Here is a 12,270-nt window from a genome sequence, read left to right on the forward strand (position 1 = left end):
TCTGGACTGAGGCTCCACTGCTTCATCTTGCGGGTGGCAAGCTATAAAGCTGGCAATGCTACATCTTTTGCTCCCTGAAGCCTTTCCTTCTAACAAAGGGGAGGGGAAGAGAGCAATTTTTGCTTCGGTGGAAAGCAAATTAAAAGGGGTGGGGTGGGAGTTTCCAGCAAAGCGAAGCGGGGGGAAAGTAGACCCATTTGCCATCAGAATGAACAGCATAACTCCATGAATGACAACCTAAAGAGAGGCAGGCAGGTCGTTCACTTCACACCAGAATGTGATGCTATAAGCAGGAAGGTGAGTGTTGCTAAACATAGAATCACGGGGCTAGAGTGATCTGGAGCCGTCACATCCAGCCTCCTGCTTTGAATGTGTGCTGCAGTGTAATGTACCTTGGGAGTGGAGAAAATAATACAAAATCTGTAGCAGAGGGCAGTCAGGCAAGGTCAAGAGAAGCTGGTTGGCTTCTAACTTTTACCTTTGGAAACAAAGAACTGTATGGTAATTTGCAGCTTGCCTGTGGAAGCAGTGAATCACGTGGTGCCAAAGGTAAGATACACAAATGAAATGCAAATGTCTATGTTGGTACAGTTGGGGTTATTTGTATCAGTCTGTATGCAGATCAATGCCAATTCGTAGAAACTGACTCAAATTGCACACTTTGTTCTGAACCTGTTGTTTGCCTCTTTTTTCTCTCCTTTTCTTTTTCGCATGATGGATGGGTTTTTATTCTACCAAGGAGTAGCATGGCAGAAAGAGGAGAGAAGTGAGTAACTAAAGTTCACTGCCAGTGCACTGGATGGAGTAGGTCCAGCATGGGCTGAATATGAGGAACATGCAGAGAGCCCCAGCACAACTATGTTTAGAAGCACAATTAACTTCATCTAGCAGACAGCTGTGAGCATAGATACTCTAATGTAGGGTTGCCATATGTTCAGAATTTCCAAGACATAACCAGGATTTGGCTGTTGGAAACTGTGTCCGGACAGAAATTGCTGAAATGCCCAGGAAAATCCAGACATATGGCAACCCATGTTGGTAGTGTAGATTTTGGCATATTTCCTTTAAAATAGCTCAAAAACTTCTCTTTTTTGAGATTTTGCAAAAAAAATCCATTGGAATTCCATTGGGATTAATGGCCCTAGTTTGCTCATTAAGTTCGTAGGTCTACTCTGCATAAAACTTAGTTAACTATCTGAGGAAACTCAGAGGCCTCCTCAGTAGTGGTGCCTGCCCTGTGGAACGCCCTCCCATCAGATGTCAAAGAGATAAATAACTACCTGATATTCAAAACAAAAAAAATTCCTTCCAGTAGCACCTTAAAGACCAACTAAGTTAGTTCTTGGTATGAGCTTTCGTGTGCATGCACACTTCTTCAGATACACTGAAACAGAAGTTTCCAGACCCTTCTATATAGTGAGAAGGTGGGGAGGGGTATTACTCAGAAGGGTGGTGGGAATGGGTGATTGGCAGATAGCTGTGATGAGCCTGTTGACGACTCTTAACGACTGCAATAGGTCTTACAGGAAAAAGCAAGGGGTGAGAAGGTGAAAAATGGCTTTGTCATGTATAATGAGATAAGAATCCAGTGTCTTTGTTCAGACCAGGTCTCTCCATGGTTTTAAGTTTGGTGATAAGTTGCAATTCAGCAGCTTCTCTTTCCAGTCTATTTCTGAAATTCCTTTGTAGTAAAACAGCTACTTTGAGATCTTGTATAGAATGTCCTGGGAGATTGAAGTGTTCTCCCACTGGTTTCTCTGTCTTGTGATACCTGATGTCCGATTTATGTCCGTTTATTCTTTGGCGTAAGGTCTGGCCTGTTTGTCCAATATAGAGAGCTGAAGGACACTGTTGGCATTTGATGGCATACACAATGTTAGACGATGAGCAATTAAATAGTCCCGAGATGGTATGTGTGATGTTGTTGGGGCCAGTAATGGTGTTGTCCGGGTGTATGTGTATGTTATGTGTTTATTATTATTATTATTATTATTATTATCCATGCATTTCAGTAGAGAGAGAAAATTTGCAAAATTGCAAAGATAAAACAGCATGTTCAGAATAAAAAACGTTGTGTGGCTCTTTGGGGACTATACCACTTGTTCAAACTGAGATCCTACCACTTCAGACTGCAGCTGTAGGACCACATGTTTAAATTCTTTGCCATTGCCTCTTAAACTGCTTAAATACCTAAGCTCCACTTGAACTTAACAGGATTTACTTTGGAGAAAAAAAACATGTATGGGATTGCTCTCTTAGGAAACTAGCCTATTATGGAAAAAGTCTTTATACTGTTCCCAGAGCTGGCCCTGCTATCAGGCAGGGTGAAACCTCTGCTTCAGGCTGCAGAAGCCCCCAAGGAGGCATACCCTCAGGTGCCTTGCCTGACCTGTCACATCCGCTACTGGTGGAGAAGTACCACCTCAACCAGTGCTGATTTGGTGTAAGATCGCATCCATTTGGGGAAGATCTCACCAAAAAAATCAGCACAATCTTGCCCAAAATTGGAGTTAATGGTGGTGTCAAGGTGCTGTCAGCAGCTCCTGGCTGGTTGCCCAGGAAAGTATAAAGACAAGAAAAAGTTTATTACAGTCCTTTTTTATTTCAAACTTTACAAAGAGAGACAATAGAACACTGCTTCTTAGATAATGGCATTGTCCCGAGTGCATCTCCACCCCCCTTCTCTCCCACTTCCTCTTTCATCACCATCATCTCCTCTATGGGTGCCACTAAGTGCCCTCTGTCTTCAAGCTCTTTGCTCTCCTACTTCTAAGGCTTGCCGGGTTCTGGGAGATGGAGGGTCTGGAATGCTTTCTAGTGACAACGTGTCAGCCAGCTGTTGCTCTGGCTCTCCCATGATTTCCCAACTTTCCCCCTCAACCGCCTCTGAGTCACAACCTCCCTCAAACCCCCATTGTAACTCTATACTGTCTTCCTCTTCCTCCTCCCTCACTCACACACATACATACTCTCCAACATTCCTCAGATGAAAATAGGGACATTTTCCCCTGAGGAATGTTGGAGGCGATGTTGCCCCTTCAGCACCTGTGTTTCTGTCACCCCTGCAGGAGTTCTCACGCCCCACAGCTGACCCTCATTGACTTCCCTTTTTGGGTGCCCCACAGCCTCCACACAAAGCATTTCCTACCAGAGAAAGGGCGTGTGCCACCACCACAGCAATGGGACACAAAAATACACACCCTCCACTGTCCTGAGAATAACTCTTAATCCTGATTTTATTTTATTTTGTTCTTTGTAAATTTTAGAAAGGGGCATAAGTAGACAGGGATGCACAAAGTTTTTTGTTTTAAATCAAGACTCCTTGCTCTCTGCTCTGCTCCCCCTTTCTTCCCACCCATGGCAGCCCTGCCCTCTGCCTGCCCCTCAGAGCCAACACATCACACAGGGCTGGGCCTCAGTGGGGGCAGTCTCTCCTCTTTGCCCACTTTCCAGCAGCCACTACAAGCTACTCAAGGTAAGAGGCTAGCAGTGGTGGCCATGCTGAGGCAATGGGATGCTCTGTTACATAAATTTTTATTAATTTTCAACACAATTATACAATTTTATCCAAATTTTCACAAATTATCTCTTTTTGGACTTCCTTCAGCTTCTCTGGTAATCTCCATATTTACCTCTCAATTACACATTCCCTTTATTTGTATTGCAGTTTGTCCTCCCTCCCCGTTCTATTTCTTTTTAGCAATACACCTCAGTTTTCACAGTGCTTCTTGAAACCCCACTAGCGTTGTTTGCACATCACATACATTTTTCAGATATTCTACAAACTTTCCTCAGTCTTCGAAGAACTTTTGGTCTCGCAGATATCTAATTTTCCCCGTTAGTTTGTCCAATTCCGCATAATCTGTCAGTTTCATTTTCCATTCTTCTATCGTCGGTATTTCCTCTTGCTTCCATTTCTGGGCCAATAAAATTCTTGCTGCTGTAACTGCGTATTGGAAAAGTTTACAATCCTTTCTCCTTATTTCCTTTCCTGTAATCCCTAAAAGAAAAGCTTCTGGTTTCTTTACAAATGTGTATTTTAACATCTTTTTCAATTCATTATATATCATCTCCCAGAAACTTATCACTTTCTTACAATCCCACCACATATGATAAAACGTTCCTTCTTTTTCTTTACATTTCCAACACTTATTACATGTCTTAAACATTTTTGCTAATTTTACCGGTGTGATGTACCATCTATAAAACATTTTCATGACATTTTCCTTTAACACCATACATGCAGTAAATTTTAAATTTTCTTTCCATAATATTTCCCAATCATCAAACTGTATATTGTAACCAAAGTCCTTGGCCCAATGTATCATTACTGATTTAACTTCTTCATCATTCGTATACCATTCCAACAATATCTTATACATTTTTGATAAAGTTTTACAATCATTGTTTATTATGTCTGTTTGAAACTTTGAGTCTTTTTCTGCATAACCATTTTCTTTGATGTCTTTTTTAAACATTTCATTAACCTGAAAGTAACGCAACCAGTCATAAACATAGTGGGATGCTCTGTTACAGCTGCCACTGCCACTGCCATCTCTTGGGACAAACGCTGGCTCATCCACCTAGAATGATATATTCTGATAATGCAGCATTGCTGTAGTTATGTAATTTACCGGTTTTTAAAAAAAGCAAAGCTACTGGAGGAGGACTGGAGTGGAGAAATGGTGGCTGTGGTGATTTGGGTTCACCTTTAACCAAAACACAAAAGGCTTCATGGGAGGAGGCCTAATCTCTAGCCTTGTTTTTAGCTGACAGCTGGGAATGTTTCTTTGCTGTGCATGCTAACCACAGGTTTGGGGACAGGGGGACAATATCAGAGGCATAGCTTTCTTCCCAAAGCCACATCTTGCTTGACTATCGGTCTCTTTCCTTGAAAAGAACAGTCTCAAACTGCTTATTTAAGGCCCACTGGATAAAATGCTTTTGTTGTACGTTTAATCGGAGTAGGCAGTCCATGGAATGTGTGCGAGGCGTGAGGAACAACATTTGGAGCAAAAAATAAATGAACAGCAGAATAATAAATGAATAAATGAAGTGACGTCTTGCATCCACTGTTGATTTAAATCGAGAAAATGAGTGCTAGTTGATTGTTGGTCAGTGTTTCATTAATATTCTGGTGAAGGAATTCTGTTCTCTGAGGAAAAAATGTCCAAATGTAGAAGTATCATTGTCAGCATACAAATAGTTTGTGAAAGGCATGTGTGACACCAAAATGCCTTCACAATAAGGAAGATCAGATGAACCCTCCTCCTCGTGAACTAAAATAGCCCATGAAGCAAGTTGCAAGGCCATTTGGTCTAGTAGCCTCCCTCCCTGAGGCTACTGCACACATCTGCAGCAAGTGATAGAGATTGTTCACAGGACTCCATATCCCCTTCAGTGCATTCTTTCAGTGTGTGTGTGTGTGTGTGTGTGTGTGTGTTGAGGTGCATCTGAAGCCCCTAAATAATAGGGGATTTGAATAACAGAATCTGGTTGCTCACAGGAAGCTCAGCTGTGAGGATGCTTAGAGAGCTCTTACACATTTCAAAAGCCCCTAAGGTTGTTCCAAAAGTTTAGATGGATTCTGCTGAATCTATTTGGTCCAGCTTCCAAGTTAGTAAACAAATAAGTGTCTGCAAATAAAAACTTCAAAACTACTAAGAATCTGGAGGGGAATTTCAGTGGGCTGGTGGGAACTCCTGCTTCACTTATCATGGGTACCAGTCTGAAGTCTCTTTGAATATCACCCTGGACTGATCTGTATGTCCTACCGCCTCTTCCCCCATCACATGAAACCAGAGATGAAAATAAGAAGTGAAGGAGAATACAAATGCAAATTTGCTTTCATAATTTATTCAGAAAGAAAAAATTAGGGGTTGGGGTTACAACTTTAGGATTTTTGCAGGGAAGTCAATATAGAATTCAAATTTCCTTTGATGTTGTCGGTCCCCCCCCCCCATCCCTCACCTGTCACAAAACACTTGAAGGCATTTGGACTCTTCTAAACAGCATATAAACCCCTAAGAGCTGGATCCTGTCCCTTGTCTCTCTCTTGTCAGTAAATGCTGTAAACAGGAAAGCCATTTTTCATTAGCGCCTGACATTCTTTTATGTAGTCTGATTGTCAACACAAAAGGAGAGTAATTAAACTGCAGCTCCAATCCAGCCTAACAGATGGGGCTCTCCCCCAAAGCTTTTACCACACAACTAAATTGTTACTACAAGAAATCAACATCTAATCTATTCACTTCAAAGAGCACCCATATCCCCCTCACCCCACTTTTCCAGCTACCGAGATGAAACTATCTCCTTGTTAACAAAAAAATAGGGAAAAGACAGGAGGTGCAGCTGAACCAAAACATGTACTGTATGCTTTTCAGTTAAATTGGAGGGGGGAGGATTCCTGCCTAAATTAAATAATTAAGGGTGGGAGAAGAGATACCCAGGGAAAACTCAGAAGCATATAGTGCAGAACAATACTGGGAAGAGCCAGAGAGGTAAATTGGGAAATGACTGTTGTGACTCAGAGGAATGCACAATGTACCCAAATGCACCCGAGATTCTTCTCACAGCACAGCTGTACTCCCCCCCCCCCGGCAAAAAGCTAAAAAAGCAGGCTTCTTAAACTCCACAGAGTTTAAAAAGATCTTTGGGGGATTTGGTGTGACAGCTATTTAAGCAAACACTGTCACCAGGACTAGATTGGAGCAAAGGTTGTGAGGCAGATTACTCAATTTTGTGAGCTTTCTGACAAAGCCAGAAAAGTGTCATTCAGAGACATCGACTCCTTCAGGCATCCGCAAGGCCTGTCCTCATACCTCTCACAGTTCCAATAATTATATCTTGCCTCTGAGGAGATAATGTGTGAAGTGCCACACCTCTTTACCCTGGCTCTTGACACTTGATATGTATATTTGTAGGTTCCACCTTTTTCTGTGATTGTCAGTTCTAAAAAACAAACAAACACTTTTAAAACTGTGTTTTATTTGCTCTAAACTGCCCTTTGACCAATGCTATTTTTCTAGGAAAAGAGGTGCCAGAACTCACTCACCTCCCATGTTCTCTTATAATGGCAATAGCACCCACCTGAGAGGTGCCAGAACTGAGTTCTGGTGATTCTGGCTGAAAAAAAGCCCTGCCTGGGACCTTAGGGTTAAGGACAGGTAATTAATAATAAGAACAATAGTAGCAATAATCACTTCCAGGTCTTTGGAAATGTAAAGTGTGGTTTCTGTTTATGTGATGAAATTGATCTTTAGCTGGAAGGTGCAGTCACTTATCTTCTCCTCAGATCTTTGCTCACTGTTTTCACACAGTAGTCCAGGGAGTGCAAGAGCTTTGCCTCAGGCCAATGGAATTTTTAACTCCTCCATTTTGGGTGGGTGAGCAGCATGCCACCTCACTATTTGTCCTAGAGCTGGCTTTGCCAGTAGGCAGAGTACAGTAGTCACTTCCAACAGCTGCAGATGAGCTTCATGAAAGGCTAGGAAATTGTCAATTATTATTGTGGTTTGTTTGCTTGTTTTTGCTCTCAGGGAGAGGTGCTTATGTCTATTTCTGCCTCAAGCACCAAAATAGCCTAGCGAGTCTTGGATATTATAGATGTCAGTTGGTGGTGTACCCATTTGCTGTTCTGCCTCAGGCAGCAAAACATCTTGGGCTGGTCTTGCATGCAGCAAAGGCACAGTAGGGATTTGTGTGGAGAGGTGTTAGCAAAAGGTAGCTGTCCCCCCCCCCCCCCCCAATCTGGACTCATAGAACAGATTTTGCTGTTCTTTGGGTTCTGGCTTTGCATTTTTTCCATGCCTCTTAAGACACAGCTGTGTGTAACTGTGCACATCTAAAACTAATTTGGAAAGCGGTCCTTGTTGAGTGGAATCTCAATCCTGTCTCTCCTGAGCTTTTAGTCCCTCACTGCAAACGAGAGCAAAGCGGTGGCCTATTCCGCCACCTAATGGAAACACAGATCTCCGCAGTGTTTAGACAGTAGCAGTATATTTTGCCCATGAATGACTCTGAAGGGCTGACTGCAGCCTCCGCTCCTCCTCCACCCCCCCTCCCTCCACTCTGTCCTCCTGGATTCATTTGAGAGCAAACTTGTGGAGCAGCTGGATGTGTCACAGGGATTAAACACTCACCTGAAATCCTTGGATCATCTCATCTGGAGAAGGGTAGCTGGAAATACTACATTTTAAAGGGAGAAAAGAACTCTACAGCCAATGAGTTTCTAAAAGAAAGGAATGAGTTAAAGGTAAGAAACAGGATTTCTTTGCAAATAGGAAAGTCGTGTTTAGCAACAACAGATAATATGTGCAAGTGTGTAGTTTTTATTTATTTATTCTCTCCCTTGATCTGCATGTAGTGATATGTTGGAATAAACACCGCAGCTCCAAAGGGACTCTGTGAACCAATGAGCCAATGGCTCATTGTTGCATTAAAGTAAACTGGAGCAATCCATTGAAACAAACTGAAACGGTCCTGAGATTGAATGAGTGCCCTAGTAATACAGCAGCATTCTGGGAAGGGTCCAGCACTGAGAGGATGGCAGGGATGCAGGGTGGTGATTCTGATTTCTGGTAAAAACACATTTCCTTGCTTTTTCTGTGACTGCTTTAGGAGCCCAGGAGGAAGAGAGTCGAGTAATTTTGAAGGTAACAGGAAGACAGAGCTGGCTGCTTGGACCTTTTCAGCCCCAGACTTTTCCCAGGGCAGCTAAGCCTGCAGAGAGGGAAAAGCCACTCACAACTCTTCTCCATGTGCAAACACTAGTGAATGACCCAAAGGGAGCGAAGTGGAGATACATCTAGGAAAGAAAAGACCAAATGGGAGCAAAGGGGCGTTGCAGAAAAAGGAAAGCAGAACTGAAAGGCCTGGTCCCAAGGAAGGGAGAGCTGTGAAGGGGACTGCAGCTCACAGAGAGAGGCTCCCAGCCTCAGATCAATCTAGCAAAAGGCACTGGATGGGAAGCAGCCAGCCATGGATACTCTCTGCTTGTTCGCAAGTGACCCGTGGATCTACAACTGCTCCTTGAGCAATTCCAGTGTGGAGAACCAAACGTCCCAAAGCAACAGAACTCATGTGAAGCGGAATGAGAACGTTGCCAAGGTGGAGGTGGCCGTGCTCTGCCTCATCTTCTTCCTTGCCCTGACTGGAAACCTGTGTGTGCTGGCAGCTATCCACACGACCCGCCACAAGCACTCCCGCATGTACTTCTTCATGAAGCACCTGAGCATCGCTGACCTGGTGGTGGCCGTCTTCCAGGTTTTGCCTCAGCTCATCTGGGACATCACCTTCAGGTTCATTGGGCCAGATTACCTCTGCAAGTTGATCAAATACCTGCAGGTGGTGGGGATGTTTGCTTCCACTTACATGCTCTTGCTGATGTCCCTGGATCGGTGCTTGGCCATCTGCCAGCCTTTGAGGTCCTTACGTAGGAGGTCTGACCGGTTGTCTGTCCTCCTTACTTGGATGGTGTGCCTTCTGTTTAGCATCCCACAACTCCAAATATTTTCCATGCAGGATGTGGATAATGGGGTGTTCGATTGCTGGGCAAATTTCATCCAGCCCTGGGGACCTAAAGCTTACATCACCTGGATAACCTTGACTGTGTACGTTATCCCTGTGGTCATGCTGACCATCTGCTATGGCTTGATCAGCTTCAAGATTTGGCAGAATGTGAAGCTAAAGACCCTTCATGAGACCAATGTGAACTTGACCTCTAGGAATCCCCATAGAGGCACCCTCTCCAGGGTCAGCAGTGTCAAACTCATTTCCAAAGCCAAGATCCGGACTGTCAAAATGACCTTCATCATAGTCTTAGCTTTCATTATGTGCTGGACTCCTTTTTTCATTGTGCAGATGTGGATTGCGTGGGACGAAAATGCTCCAAAAGAAGGTACAGTTTTCTCTCCCCTTTCCCTGCCTATACAAGTTGTGTGCAATGAGTATAGAGAATTGCCACCCAATAATTTCTTTTTAAAAAATAGAGGTTGAGCTCATTATCAAACCAGCTGATCTGCAGTGCAATGTGAAATAAGATATGCAAGAGGTACTTCAGCAACAATAAATCAATAAAATAAATCAAGACATGTTAAGATGGCATGGCAAGAAGACCAGCTTGCTTACTTGCCAGAGTGATGATGGGGTGGAGAAGGTTGAGATGTAACGCTGGGAGACCTTGGCCATTATTTATGTGACCTTGGGTATGTTACATGGACTTGGATGTTTTGAAAATCGGGAGCAGGAAGAAAGAATGAGCAGCAGGAAGGAGAAGAATGCATTTGGGCTTCTTTATTTGTTTGTTTTTTATTTAACAAGGGTAAATGATTTCCATAAAGCAATATAAAATAATCATAAGAAAACACTGGTATTCATAAGAAAATATTGGTGGATTCACAAAGACACTCTGGGTTCACCCTGAAGTGAGACCAAATGATAAAAAGAATTTTGTGAATGGGTGGCCAGCTTGTCAGTGACTGGCGAGTTTAAAGCTGAATGGAGGGCTGACAAGGAGGTGTCTCCTGTGCTGTGAACTGAGATGACCAGGTGCGTCTTCTTGAGCAATGACAAAATGACAGTGGTTGGGTTCCTTTACTGAAACTAGTGGTTGCTCCAGTTTCCTTTTGCTTGTAAAAGCTGCCTCTCATCTGCCCACAAAGGTTGCCATAAGCGATCTCTTAGCATATAGATAGGATGTCAGTTACTGAGTGTCTGTGATCCTCCCTCTCCAAATCTTAATTTGCCCCTCTGTGTCAGGGAGGAACTTTATGTACACAAGGCCTGGAGGTTCCAGGTTGTTCCTCTGAAAACCACTGCCAAAAGCTAATGAGCACATTAGTGAGGGGTCAGTGGACCTCACCCCGGGGGCTTGGTTCGGGATTAGAGCTATGAGGGGAGACACTCATTGCAACAGGAAACACTCACCTCTCTCTAAATGGGTTAAGGCTACCTTTCAGAATTCTTAGCCATGTAGCATTTATCCACCAGCAGCACACAGAAGAAAAACAACAACACTCTCTAGAAAAGCTACTCAAGGCTATCAGCTACCACACATGTGTGCTTGTCGTTTGATCAAGTGGCAACTTATGTGTGACTGATTAAACCCCACAGACAGAACTCACATGTTGCCTCACATCACTTCAAACCCTGATGCTCCCATGTAAAGGCATGGGGGGGGGACTCCTGTGGGTTTAAGAGTGATCATACAGGAGGTCAAAAGCATATTCTGCTGCCCAACCTCAACCCCTTAATGGGACATCAAGAACTGCTCCAAAATCAGTGTCAGTTAGGAATGAGGGGCTTGGAGTTACATACCTAGAGCACACAGTCAGACATTTCCAAGGCAGTATATGCACACACACCCCCTAAAAAAATCATCCACCTGTTAAAATTCAGGGGATGGGGAACAATTTCCTTGCAAGTGAATATAGACAAATGATTTAACACTAAGATTTGCTGGGGATGGTGAGAGCTAGGTAAGACTGGGTGCTAGTTAGCTGTCCCTCTCTGAACTAAGAGACCCGTAAGGTATCTTCCAGTTCTGTTATTTTAAGTTTTCATAACTGATGTCACTTTGACAGCTGTAATATCATATACACCTAGCTCCTGTGGTCTAAGCTTGGTTTCTTAAGCCAGGAATCCCTTGCAAGTCTAGTCCAATCCCCCCCCCCCCCATTTTCTTCTTTTTCTTTTCAGCAACAAGCATCACCAGGATACTGCAAGTAAACGGAGGAGTAGCAGAGTAGAGTCTTGCTTAACACTTTCTCCTCTAACCATTTCCCCATTCAAATCTTTTCCCCAGTTGATTTTTTCCCCCTTGTGGGGGAGAGGATACATGCGCTACTTGATTATTTGAACTGAGAGCCGATGCGCTGCGGGTGGCTAGAATGATAGGTTTGGGTGTGAAAAACCCAGATTCATCCTTTAGCCCATGAAGCTTACTGAGAAAGGGACACTTTTGCCAAGAGACTTTCTCTTTGCCCAAAGCCTATTTAGGGGAAGAGTGTGATATGAATGCAATGAAATAAATATCAGTGCCTATGTCTGAGTACCAAGTATTGAAGCAAGATATTCTCTAACCTTTCTTTCTGCTACATACTTACTTCTAAAACTATATCCAGGAATCAAATACCTTCTGCTTGTTGTTATCCTGGAAGCCAAATCCCAATTTTGGGGCAAGTACTCTTTGGTGAAACAACCCCAGCAGGGCTTTAACATTGCAAAACATGCAGTGAAGAAAAGTGTGTAAACATAATCTGTAAAACATTT

The 12,270-nt window shown here is 43.4% G+C and overlaps 1 protein-coding gene across 2 annotated transcripts in view; it reads left to right on the forward strand.

Moving 5' to 3' along the window:
* Window positions 1-202: 202 nt before the first annotated feature.
* The window catches only part of OXTR (oxytocin receptor), a 30,139-nt gene continuing 18,071 nt past the window's right edge, over window positions 203-12,270 (forward strand). The window contains exons 1-2 of one of the 2 annotated variants that reach the window (XM_083724958.1): window positions 203-549; window positions 8,620-9,898. In XM_083724958.1, coding sequence (XP_083581084.1) covers window positions 8,980-9,898 — 919 coding nt within the window. In that variant the 5' untranslated portion in view covers window positions 203-549; window positions 8,620-8,979. Of the gene's footprint in view, window positions 550-8,061; window positions 8,255-8,619; window positions 9,899-12,270 lie in introns of those variants that run through there. The other variant, XM_083724957.1, reaches the window with a different exon arrangement.

The sequence above is a fragment of the Podarcis gaigeae genome, assembly GCF_964106915.1.
Source record: "Podarcis gaigeae genome assembly, chromosome: 2".
Lineage (NCBI taxonomy): Eukaryota > Metazoa > Chordata > Lepidosauria > Squamata > Lacertidae > Podarcis > Podarcis gaigeae.